The sequence below is a fragment of the Microplitis demolitor genome, chromosome 9 (assembly GCF_026212275.2).
Source record: "Microplitis demolitor isolate Queensland-Clemson2020A chromosome 9, iyMicDemo2.1a, whole genome shotgun sequence".
NCBI lineage: Eukaryota > Metazoa > Arthropoda > Insecta > Hymenoptera > Braconidae > Microplitis > Microplitis demolitor.
In genome coordinates, this window is record NC_068553.1 from 8,747,177 (window position 1) to 8,760,875 (window position 13,699).

Here is a 13,699-nt window from a genome sequence, read left to right on the forward strand (position 1 = left end):
AATAATTTCAATTCTTTGAAATAAATTATTGAAAAACTTAATTGCAAAGAAGGATTTTAAATATGATTTAAGTTTAATTTTTTAATTTAAATTCTTTGACATTTTCAAACCTAAATTTCAAGTAAAAGTAAAAGTCTTATTTTTTCAAGTTTAAAAACTAACATTTCCAAAATTTTATTATAATTATCCGTAGCTCATTATTATTATTCTTTAAAAAATTGGCTCATATGTATATGTTTACATATTAATGTCCTTAAATTGGATATTTTGTTCCAGTTCATTAATTACAATTATTGATATTTTATATTGTTATAATAAGATACATGTTAAATGTAAGTTTTTAATTTTAGTACACAGTATTTTATTAATTAACTCAAAGATTTATCATCAACAATAACTTTTATTAGACCTGTTTTACATTTTTTGTTTTCATTATGTATATATATATTTTTTAAATTCGTTTCTCTTCTTTTTTATTTTGATTCAATTACTTGAATGGTAATATTATTGCTAAAAATACTTATGTAACATTTTAAATTATGGTATAAATTTATTACAAATTCATAAAGCAAGAGGTATACAGTTTCAATGGTTGTTGGTAAATTGTTTTTTTTTTTTTTCCAATTAATTCGTTGGTTTCTTTTCCTCGTGAACGTCAGCGCTGGCATAATTGATATCGTCGTACAGGACGACTAATCGTTTAATTCTAGTAAATGCTGATCATTCAATTTGTGAACAAAATTCCTTAAAGGTCTCTTCCGTATTCTTAAAACAGAATATTTGTTGTAATAGATAAGTTCAATAAATAAATGATGATTGAATTTTTTTTTTTTACCTTTCAGCAGCATAAATATGAAATTTAAAAACTGGTTCTAAAATTTTAATGCTTTTGGTTGAATCTAATCTCTATATGATCATGTCTTGTTTTATTGCCGGGATCCTGTTGAATGTTAATTCATAAATTAAGCTCCAGCGTATGCCTTTTTGGAGTGAAACTCTGAAAAAACATATCATATTTAATTAATATGGGTTATTTTTTGACAGATAAATTATTTCAGTTAATAAATGTACTTGTTAAATAAATATCTGACAGTGAGCATGAGTACTGGATCTGGTCTCAACTCACTAGGATCATCCGCAAATGACTTACCTACACTGGATCTTTGAAAACATTTCATTATTTTAGTGAAATCAGCTTTTTTGTGCCTTTGATTTTTAGGTTTTCCATCGATCTCTGAAATGCGTAATAAACCTTCTCGTTTTCTTCTGAAAATATTATTAAATAATTTTATCACAACTTTCATTAAATCCGATTGAAATTTTTCCATCAGATTAAATCGGAAAATAAATTTATTATTTTTCGCTTAAACTCGATTCAAACCGATTGAGCCAATCGGAAAGTTCCAATTAAAACCCAATTAGAATGTTTCAATCGCAGTTTTTGATTAGGAAAATTGTATTATTGGGATTATTTTTTTTAAACTTACAGACGTCATTCTTTTCCTGAACACATTGAAAAACATGTGCCGACCATTTTTCTTAATTATTAACCCAGTTTTTGTCACTTCTATTATTGCAATAAATCAAATCTATTTTATTGTAAATTACAAGATAAGTGTGAATGTAGCAGATATCAGATAAATTTAAAATTATTAATAAATAGAATATTAGAGTCAATAATTGGTAAAATCAAATTTAAAAAAAGTACGAATATGAAAAAATTAATACGTGCATTTTTTATGAATTATATTTTATTAATTATTTACTCTATTTATTTATAATTTTATATGTGTGACGTTAAATGTTACATGTAGATTGAGGTTATGAAAATGTTATATACTTATTGGAGATATGTTTTTATATATAAAATATATGACACTTAAGTACTATGTTTAAAAATACGTTTTACTTTAATATTAACATAATTACTACAAGATAAAATACAATAACTGTTATGAGTGTAAATGTAACTGACAATGAGGAAAATGAAAAATTTGAAATAAATAATAAAATGTAAATAAAAAAAAACAAAAACAAAAAAAAATATGCGTAATCAGGTCATTGAAAAATAAGCGCGCGTATTTTTTTAAATTTCATTATTCGAATTAATTTTTTCATTTTTCTACAACTTAGAAATTGTCTGATGTCCGTCACATTCACGCTCATTAACTATTTTATTATGTCATTTAAAAAGTAAACATCTGACAGCTGTCACATGACACAGAATTAGCAATTGGCGGCAAATTTCAATTAAAAAAATTATCAAGTAAACCAGAAATAACTAAAATTCTTAATAATGAGAGAATGGAATTGTTCAAAATTTTTAATACGATCAAGTAATAGTCAGATTCTCACATTTTACGAAAGTAATTGGAATTCATTGAAGTAAATTATTAGAAAACTTAATTGTAAAGAAGAATTTTAATAATCTAATTTTAAATATGTATTAAGTTTAATTTTTGTTATTAAAATTCCTTGATATTTTTAATAATTTATTTATTTTTAATAATTACAAATTGTTTATTACTTGTGTAAATCGCTTAAGCAAAGTAAGTTACAACAAAATAATTTTCTATTATTTTCAACAAATACTTATTGTAAATAATTAATACCCATTTATTTTCACTCTTGCTCAAGTGATATTTAATTTTTTACATATTTTTTTAATATTCATTATACTTAAATTTATCTCGAAAAATTTCACGGCACCCCCGTGATATTTGAAACTCAACCAGTGACTGCTTAAATAAACGGGGAAAACAAAATTATTTAAAATCAAGTCTTATACGTGAAATATATATATAAATGTATGTACATATATAAAAATACTAATCACTGTGTCAATTAAAGTACCGTAGCTGCCAAAAATCTAAAGCAAGACCACGGGTCCTATTATACAGTGATGTCAGAACCCTCATCCTTATTGTCAACCGTCTTCGTCACCGTCCACGTCATTGTCATCGTCAAAAGTTATTGAAGGCGACAAATCAAGTGGGAGTAGTTCAAGTCCTGATAAAGGTATTCGTGGTGCTAGTAATGTTAAAATTCCAAGCTGTCTATTATCAAAAGCTGATTCGGAAGAATTTTATGAGGTTGAGGAGGCTGGGACGATGAGAGCCGAGAAAAGAATGAAATCAGCGATAATGAATTGTTTTATGATGCGGATTGTAAAGATGAGGTACCAGTAGATGAGGATGAATTAGAGACAAATACTGATCCAGACGTACAGAAAGATCGGCCGTTACTTGCCTTCAGTTTAATAGTCATTTTATTATAACGTCTTCGGACGATGGTACTGTGAAATTGTGGGATGTTAAGACTGGTGATTTTATAAGGAATCTCGTGGCTTCAGAAAGTGGTGAAAGTGGAGGAGTCGTATGGAGAATTCGTGTGAGTGATACAAAGCTTGTTTACGCTGTTGGAAGTCGTACGGAATAGTACTGAAGAAACAAAGCTTCTTGTCCTCGATTTCGATGTTGAGGCTGAATATTTATTACCTCATTGTCCGTCGAACCACCTCGTGTCTCGACTCGTCACGGTATTTAAAAAAAAAATAATTAAAATATAATTAAAATACATTATTAAATATGGTCTGATTGTGATAAGACTGCATGTTAATTAAAAAAAAAATGAAATACGGAACAATCATAATTACTATATTGATTACAATAAGATCATTTTTTTCGGAAAATAATAAATAAGAATTGTGTAAAGACTTTAAAAGAATGAGTGTATTAACATGAGTTCTCTAGCGGACATCAGACAAATTTTAAATTGATCATAAGTGGAGCAAATAACAGATAAAATGAAATTATAAAAAAATGCGCACTTAAAAAATTTTAAAATTTATAAATGCCTTTTTTATAAATATTTTTTTCTTTGTTATTTGCTCTATTTGTTTATAATTTTGGATTTGTCTGATGTCTGCTACATTCTCATTCATTTAAAAGATGGTAAAAAAAAGTAATAAGATACTTAATTATTATTATTATTATTATTATTATTATTATTATTATTATTATTATTATTATTATTATTATTATAATTATAACTATTAAATAGTACTATAAAGATCAATTAACACAGCTGTACCTCTTTAATGAAGCGCGATTACTCTTTTATTATTAATCATCATTATGAAATTTAATACGAATTAAATAACGCACTCTAATTATTTATCTTCTATTTTATCTCAAACTTAAACAGTGATAACTCTGCGTGGTTGTAACAAAAAGTTTAAATAAATAAAATATTTGGATTACTCATGATTTAAATTATAATTAGCATATGGAAATTATTACAACTCAATAAAATTTTAAATAAATGTAGTGAGTAATGACAATGAGTTAATTAAAGTCACGTAAGCCATTTAATTTGAATACGTAATTGTGTTATTTTTATAATAAGACAATTTAATTTATTATATTCAGTATATATAACATATTCATTTTTTTTTTTTTTTCATTTTAATGTGTCACGCATGCGAAGGCGGTGAAAAAAAAAAATTAAATAATTTTTAAATAAAATTATTATTAGTTTGTAATGATGATAAATTTTAATTATTTCGTTGATTATTATTACTTTTTTTGATAGGTAAAAATATTTACAAATATAAAAAAATACACTTTGATTTTACGACTTCATTTCCGATACGTTCCGTATTTTTTTTTTATTTTTAACAGTGTCCATATTTGTGTAAATTTGATAAATTAATTCGTAAATAAATAATATGATTAAAATAATAATAAAAACTGTAATAAATTCAATACGAGAGAAAATACAAAAATTATTAAATAAACGGGTGGTCTGTGTAAATAATTTACTGAATTATTTTTTTTTTCAATTAGTTGCAAAAGTATGCATTATTTATTGCTTATTTAAATTCGTAAAATCTATTAGTGTGCAACGTTAAAATAATTAATTGATTAATTAATTAGTTGATAAATTAATTAAATTTCGAATTTGATAAAAATAAACTAAAAAGTCTCGGAAGTATGTAAAACATTTATAAGTAAATAAAATATTGTCGAATAATTATTATTATAAATATTAATTATTTTTATAAATTAATTGTTAATTGAAGGAGGAAAAAATACTTGTTTTTTTTTTTTTTTAATTTATTACTTTTTTTTTTTTACTATAAAAAAAATAGAAAAAAAATGATGAAAAGTAAAAACTAAGACCGCAATTATATCGATTGTGAATATCGATTACCCCGTGTTCATTAATTAAAAAATAAATCCAACTAATTAAAAAAAATTTGTAACACCGTACCATTAAACTGAAGTGCAATAATTTAATTGTTTATTGACAAAAATTTAATGTGCAATTATTTTATTATCAACTGATTAATTTTTTTTTCTGTAATGATTACTTCAGTAAAATTTTATTAATTAAATAATTAATTTTTCTGCTTCATAATTTATTATTGATGTACATTTAAAAAATTGGAGCAGAGATTTTTCTCAAATCGTTAAAATTTATGATTATATTTATTATTTCTGGTGAATTATTTAAAACTAAAAATTATTCATAGTAAAGTTAATTATAGGCCCACTGCGGCATGTTTAAAAAATCGGCAAACTGTTGTAGATTGCTTGGAATCGGTGGACGAGGTGGTCGGTCACTGCGGCGCCAACTTTCCATAAGCGGCTGCATTTTCCGCCATGTGAATTGTGACGCTGCTTCATGATTTCTATATATAAGAATATATGTTTATTCATCCGATATTAACGTGAATTCAAGTAGATAATGAGAAAATTCGCATTTGGTAGACAGAATAAAGAATAAGTTTAATGAAAAGATAAAAAAATAAATCAAATTTTTAATAATAGAAGACCATACTCGAAAAAAAAACAAAATAGTTAAACTTGATGATACAGCATGGGAATTATAATTGTAGATATACATACATGCATACAAACATATATATATATATATATATATATATATATATATATATATATATATATATATATATATATATATAAATATTAGAGTGTGTCATTTTAAGGCTAAATTTTTTTTTTACTAGTATATCAGAAAATCTGGTAGTATAAAGAAAATTAAAAATTGTGCCGCTGGGCTAAAGGTTTGAAGTCCAATAGCGGCTTAGCTCATCAAAAAATTCGATTTCTCATTTAAATAATACGGGAAATTTTTTTTTTAACTTAGAGTATTTTTACGAGATCTTTTTACTTTTTCGGCAAATCTATCAGAATTATCACAAAATATTATAGGATTTTTTTTGTACAAAATTTTATTTCCTACAAATTATTATCAGTTAAATTTTTTCAAATTCCACATTGTTTTCTAGTTATTTTAATTTTAATATCAAGCTCTTAAAAAAGTAGTGTTCTGATCGATTACAAGAGCTTGATATTGAAATTAAAATAACTAGAAAACAATGCGGAATTTGAAAAAACTGTACTGATAATAATTTTTAGAAAATAAAATCGTCAACAAAAAAGACCTTACAACATTTTATGATAAGTCTGATAGTTTTGCCGGAAAAGTAAAAAGATCTCGAAATTTACTATAACTTGACTTCGAGCTCTAATAACCTTTAGAACAGATGGATCGATCGAAAAATGATAGGACCTTTTTTGTCGAGTGTTCAATTTCTTATAAAAATGTGTATTAGTCAATTCAATCTATTGATTTGTTCACGAGTTAAAAATACTCAAAGTTAAAAACAAAAAATTTCTCGTGTTATTTAAATGATAAATCGAATTTTTTGATGAGCTAAGCCGCTATTAGACTTAAACCCTTTAGACCAGCGGCATAATTTTTTATTTTCTTTATACTTCCAGATTTTCAGGTATAGCAGTAAAAAAAAAATATAGCCTTAAAATGACACAATATATGTGTATATATATATATATATATATATATATGTATGTGTCGAAAAAAAAATCGTAGCTACTGAAAAAACTTACTGCACACTCAAATCGTCAAATATAACTTTCAGGGATCTATAAGGGCGTGCCGTTGCCGCAATAAACAATGCATCTTGAAAGATGCAATATTTCTGCAACTGAGGATTTCTTACATGGTTATGAACGATCGATAAATCAAGTTCATCATTTGTTATTTTTCCCCGAGCAGGACAACCGTGAGCTCGACGTTCATAGCATCTTATATATCTGAAATACACACATAATAAATTTTTTTATAAAAAGTAAACTTTCACGGACAAGAAATTATAGCTGCTACAACAGCAGCTGTAGTTTAGGTTACTACAAATTGGAGTAAAGGAATAACCTTGGAATAACCTGAACCACACGTATAGTAAAATCAGTACTATTTATGTAGTGCCCTTTAGCACATATCGAGTACTCGCTACTACACATGTTTTACTATAATATCATGGATAGAAGAACCATAATTTTTTTTTCTATGTTCTGAAGACGTTACGCAAAGAGACCGGTATTAAATAGAAACAACCAATTTTGTCAATGGTTGGATAATATTTAAATCCTAAGACAATTTTTAACTTCCCGCAATGAAAATTCGGGAAGTTAATGATTTCAGTCCGATTTTCGAAAATTGAGTTTTTATCAAATTTTGACGTTTTTAAGTCCTAAGAAGCTATCCTGATGATTTCCAGATGGATTTCTGCGCGTGTATGTATGTGTTTCAATATCTTAAAACTTTTAAGCAAACCGTCCTATTGAAATGATACAAAGGAATATAAAAGGATTCTACATTTAACAGAAGCCCTATGAATTTAAATTCGATTGGTCAGGTAGATTTTGAGAATGTTTTAAAATAAAATTTTGTATAAAAAATAGTTATACAAATATAACTTTCAACCTCTTGATATATAGATCAATTTCAAAATGGAATCAGCTCTTTTATTTATATTTAAATTAAAGATGAAGTTGCATTTAATTATGAGGTGATCAAGAGAGACCAATAAGACTAACAGTTGGAATGATTTTGAACATATTTTAGTACATTTTATTATTATTTATCCGAAAGAAATGGTATAAAATATTATTTTTTTAACTTATCGTCATCAATATCTTTAGAAATAATATAACGGTGACCTTGGCTACTTCGTGTCCAGTAGCCACGAATCACAGTTACAAAATTTCCCGATTCAATAATTAATTATTAATTATAAATATAAATTATAATTATTATATCGCTGGTTCTGAAATGCGGGAAATAGATCTCAGAGAGTAGGTCGACTCGTTTTGACCGGACACGCGGCTGAAATTAAACTTATTCTCTAAGACACTGGTGATGAAAAGTAATTTCTTTGAGACTTAATTTAATTATTATATATAATTAATTTTATTTAACCAAATCCCCAAATATTTACAAATTTCTCCTTTATATAAATTAAATTTCTTCTATGAATAAATAAGTGTCTAGTGACAACAAAATAAATTTATTTACATGTAACGATTTAATGGACATGGAAAATAAATAATAATTATTCACACTAGATTGACGTTGAAGAGAGAGATATAAAAATATAATAATTTTATCATAAATCTTATCTGGATTTTATTGTGTTCGACGTACTGATGGTATTGGACGCCGCTGCATGTTGGACCTTCTCTTCCGGATCCTGGCTGTTGATGTTGGACTTGGTGCTGGATACTCTCACACAAATCACTTAGATAATCAACTTAACAAAATTTGGTTTTATAAACCAGTTTATAGAGAGAGCAAAATAATTTAGAATTTTTACAGTTTTCACAATCGAGCAACGAGTAACGAGGCTGTATGTATCAGCACTTTGACTTGAGTGTCGTTTGAATCGATCGCCTGCACTTGAATCGATTGCCTGCACTTGAATGTCGAGTCGATAGCTTGGACTTGAATGTCGATCCTGATCGAGACGTCTCAGGTCCCAACCTCCGATGACCCCTACCTAATTATGCGCACATGACCGACTTACGGTCACCTGCTGCGCGAAATCATCCCCTGTGGTCTAGCGCTTAACCCAGCCAAACTTAGCAATCAGGCTGTAATATGAGAGACAGAGAAAGACCAAATTCAGACAGAGACAGCGAGAGAGCCGCACTCTCATGTCGTATACCAACGCTGCCCGGTTATAATAATGAACCGATTTTGACGTTCAAGGTGGCATTCAATCCAGTTTCTTAATCATTAACGTTCAAAAACAACTTTAATTGATTAGTTAAACAATTTGAATTTAATTAGAAACAATTTTTCGCAATTCTTTCGATAACGGTTTATTTTGAAATAAATTAACCGATTTTGATGGTTGAGGTGGCACTCGACGTACCTTGTAAATTTTAGAGCTGGATATATTTTGGAATGAATCCATGAAGTACTTTACAAGTTATCCGAAAAAAAACATATTTGAAAATTTTGATTTTTGCAATATCTTCGAACATATCGTACTGATTATGCTCAATTTTTCAAAAATAGTTTGAATTAATGATGCAAGACACTGTTTAATTACAAATTAAAAATGAAAATTTTGAAAAGAAAAGACAAACTTTTTCGCTTAAAAAAAATCACTGCATTGTAACAATTTTTTTGGGAGACGCTAAAAATCTGTTGTCCCGACCCAGACAGGAAAGTACGACGGGCCCAGGCTTGGCTCAGGCTTGGTTCAACTATGTTGAACTCTGGGCCAAGCTTGTAAGCCAGCCTTGTTCCAGCCTTGGTAGAAGTCTGGAATGATAACTGGGTGCCAAGCCTGGTTGCCAGCCCTGACCCATGCTTGCATGCCAGACCTGGTCCAACCTTGGTTGTCAGACCTGACCCATGTTTGGTTGCCAGGCCTGGCCCATGCTTGGTTGCCAGACTTGGCCCATGCATCGAAAAAACACATAAATTCAATTCAAAAAAAAAATTTATTATTATTAAAGTACTAGAGTTGGTGATCATTAACGTTTAAACTATTTAAGTGAAGTAAATAACGTGAAAAAAACTCGGTGAAAATTCTGCTGGGCTCTGGGCGCGAACTGCCGTCCTTCTGATTGCTGGGTTTGAACGCTGGCTACTGGACGAACCTACTAACGTTCAATTGAAACTTTTATATGTTCTACTTGTTCATTTTACTACAACTACTCGGTTTTATGAAATATAAAGAGCAATTTAATCTATATTTTCGATTAAGAAAGAAAAAAATAATTTCGTATTATTTATATTATAATTACATAATTTTTTAAAATAAAATTTATTAAATTTAATTGATTATTTATCAAGAACCCAGCTTAATTATCTTACTCTACCACCATAATTCCCAAGTTAGGGTGACTCTCGGCTTGGCCAAGGCTAGGTTATCTAGTGTTGGCCGATGTTAGGGTAACCATCCAACGGCCGAGGCTAGGTTATTCAATCTTGGCCCATGTTAGGGTGACTCTAGGGTTGGCCAAAGCTAGGGTATTCAGTCTTGGCCCAAGCCTGGGTAATCATTGGAATGGCCAATACTAATTACCCAGTTATGGCCCAGGCATGGGACAGTATAGGTTTGCCAAGACGGGCTTCCCAATAATGTCCCAGGCATGGCCCCGTCGTTCAACTCGGGGGCTTCCTGTATGGGTAGAAGTTATTCATAGCTGGGTCCTAGCTAGGGTCTACCGTGGAAACCCAGAGCTCGGTGAACTAGTTCTGGTTCAAGCTTGGGCCAATATTGAAGAGCTAGAGCAGGGTTACCCATGACTGGGTCTCGTTTGGGGTCAACAGCGGAAAGCCAGCGCTAGGTTGCCCACGACTGGGCCTTAGCTAGGGCCGATACTAGGAAGCCAGAGCTAGGTTGCCCACGACTGGGCCTTAGCTAGGTCCGACACTAGGAAGCCAGAGCTGGGCTTACTAGTTCTGGTTTAATCTCGGGCCAAGGATGGAAAGCCAGCGCTAGGTTGCCCACGACTGGACCTAAGCTAGGGCCGACATTGGGAAGCCAGAGCTAGGTTGCCCAGTCCTGGGCCTTAGCTAGGGCCGACACTGGGGAGCCAGAGCTGGGTTACCCAGTCCTGGTCCGTGCTTAGCCCCGTTGTCAGAGCTTGTAAGTTCCTACATGGGGAATAACTTTAAGTTCACTTTGGAAAACGAAATATTTTTAGAAACTTCCGTATTTTGAACATTAATCCAAATAAATTTTTGAGTATAAAAAATAATCATCTGTATTAAATAAAAATAAAAGCGAGGATTAATAAATTTGAAAAATTGATACTTTATTAAAGATTTGAAAATATTTTAATGAGTGAGGCTACGTGTACTTAATCGTGTCGGCACAGGTCTCTATTATTGGGTATAATAAACTCGTGCTAGAATTCGAATGTGCAAACAATTACACCTTAAGGTAAAAGACCTCGTACCCGATCACTCCATGTATTTGTATATCAATATTTAGTAAAATGTAGTCAATATAGATACAGAAAATACATGAGTGATCGGGTGCTGGGCCACTTGCCTTATATTTATACTTAATAAGTCATGTGTCAATTACCTGGTATCGTGGATAGTATTATAACAGTGATATGAGAAGCCATCATCAATTTTATCAGAAAACTTCAAACGAGGGTTTTTACGTCGATAAATAACTTTACAGTTCATCTTTTTTTTTTATTTATGAAAATATAACGTTGAAAAAAATAGAACGCTGACACTCACTATACAACGCCAGGTTTGGCAGGACACTAAAGTTCTTGGCAGTGCAGACGCAGCCAGATCGTGCGGTTTTTTATCCCCTCCTGCCATTACACTCGCTGCTATATCTGCATGGGAAGGGGTAGAAGCCCCAATACCCGACCAATGAACTAGTACCCGACCACTCATGTATTTTTATATCTGTATCTACGAAATTTAACAAAAAATAGATTTACATACATTTGTGCGTAAAAGTTAATTAAAAATTTCATTTAGAATATAAAATAAACGTTTTTAAATTTTCAAATATACACTTTCGATTTTTAAATACTTTTTTTTTTATTTTCAAATACATTTTTAAAAATTTTCAAATACGCCTAATTTTATTTTTAAAACCATGTATTTGAAAATTCAAAACACGTATTTTAAATTCCATACGATATTTGCTATAAAATTTCAAGCACAAATGTATGAGGTTGGATTAATCTGGCTCTTCGTAGGGTTTTTCCGGACATGTTGAACTGTAAAATGCACACTCAACATTATCAATTTCCACAATATTTTCGTTGCAGCGCTTGATTTTCCGAAAAAAACAATGAAAAGCCCTTAGTTTGTTGTATTTTTAAATTCATGAGACGATAGGAAAAAATTTTTTTTTCGAAAAAGCAATGGCTAATCGTTAAAGAGAATTTATTCAAGTTTTTGAAACCCACCATTAACTTTCTGTGCGATCATTGGTTTCTGAGATATCGATAATCGAAGACGAAAGAATCCTTTTCCATTTGAAGACCGATATCTCGGCGAGAAGTGGACGTATCAAGGTCCATAAAAAACGAAATTAAAGCTGAATAATAAAGGTATCCGATTTTATAGTGGTTAAGCAAAAGAAAATTTTTCCACGCCCGTGGACCAAAAAAAAGAAATAAAAAAAATTTGAAAATTTTTTTTGTCGCTGGTTTTTCTAAGATTACTCAAAAACCGCTGATGCTAAAAAATTTTTAAGTTCTAATCCAAAAAGTAGACACTTGGAGTTACAATTCCCCTTTTTTTATTTCTTGTACGACCATTTCTCTCGAAGTTACGGCCTGTTGAAAATCGCCCAAAAATTTCAGATTTTTTTTTATCCTTTAATTTTTTCCAGTAGTGTGTTTAGAAATGCTAATTATGATTTAAAAAAAAAACGATTTCTGAATTATTTATTAAAATAATCCAAATATGAAAGAAACGAATATAAACAATAAGATATTGTTTTTAAGAAAAAATTATTTTTTAAAAATCATTATTTTCTTACGCTAACAATATGGTGAAAAAAAATTTTTCTAAAATATTTAATTAATAAAAAAATTTATAAACAAATGGAATGAAAAAATTTGAAAAGTAATCATATAATGCCTAACAAGTATATGAAATCAGTAATAGCTTAAAGTTTGAAAAAAAATTATTTAACATACATTATTTAGAATTTTAATTTTTTTGTTACTTCACAAATTAATAATGAATGAAAAAAAAGTAATTTATAAACTTTCATGACGTTATCTTGTTGAGTATGTTTATAAAAAGGGCTTTAAGAAGCAAAAAATTTATAGATTAATTATTTAAAATTTTATACCGCCTTTTATTACAACACAAACCCGTAAAAAAAATGTTAATTAACAATTGAATAACTTTTTGAAAAATGGTGATACAACTTTCATTACCAAAAAATCATATTCTTTGAAGTGTCTAGATGACACCAGAATTTTTTCTGGCCAAAAAGATGGACGGTTAATTTGCTTAACGGTTTTTTGTTATTAACAATTGTAATTTTCTTGTCCAGAAAAAATCCAAACAATGTTTTCTCTAGAAGCCATTTCGGATCGTTTAAGCCATCAACCATATTTTTAGGAGACCTGTGACTATTTACCGTAGGTTTTCATCTTCTCGACTATACTAACAGTCATACCGTAGACTATACATTAGACACTGTATAGCCATCATACATAGACTATACATACAAATCTTACGACGATTTTCGAAAAATTCGGGAAGTAATTATTTTTACCTCGATTTTCGAAAATCGAGTTTTCATCAGATGTCGAAGTACTGAGGTCCTAGGAAGCTATTCTGACTATTTTCAGAA

The 13,699-nt window shown here is 29.4% G+C and overlaps 1 protein-coding gene and 1 long non-coding RNA gene across 7 annotated transcripts; both read right to left on the reverse strand.

Moving 5' to 3' along the window:
* Positions 1-392: 392 nt before the first annotated feature.
* LOC128668682 (uncharacterized) lies at positions 393-2,274 on the reverse strand. 6 transcript variants are annotated; one of them, XR_008404332.1, is made up of 5 exons: positions 1,910-2,274; positions 1,488-1,589; positions 1,151-1,266; positions 836-997; positions 393-765 (listed from the first exon to the last, which is right to left on the reverse strand). It is a non-coding gene; the product is annotated as an uncharacterized LOC128668682 (long non-coding RNA). The 6 variants fall into 6 exon arrangements; XR_008404331.1 differs by having other exon boundaries at positions 1,488-1,567; positions 1,809-2,274; XR_008404329.1 differs by having other exon boundaries at positions 1,809-2,274.
* A 2,915-nt stretch (positions 2,275-5,189) lies between these two features.
* Positions 5,190-11,629, reverse strand: LOC128668680 (uncharacterized). The gene is made up of 3 exons (XM_053742124.1): positions 11,441-11,629; positions 6,939-7,145; positions 5,190-5,695 (listed from the first exon to the last, which is right to left on the reverse strand). Exons 1-3 carry the CDS (start codon positions 11,545-11,547, stop codon positions 5,542-5,544), a joined length of 468 nt encoding a protein of 155 aa, XP_053598099.1. The 5' UTR covers positions 11,548-11,629; the 3' UTR covers positions 5,190-5,541.
* Positions 11,630-13,699: the final 2,070 nt, after the last annotated feature.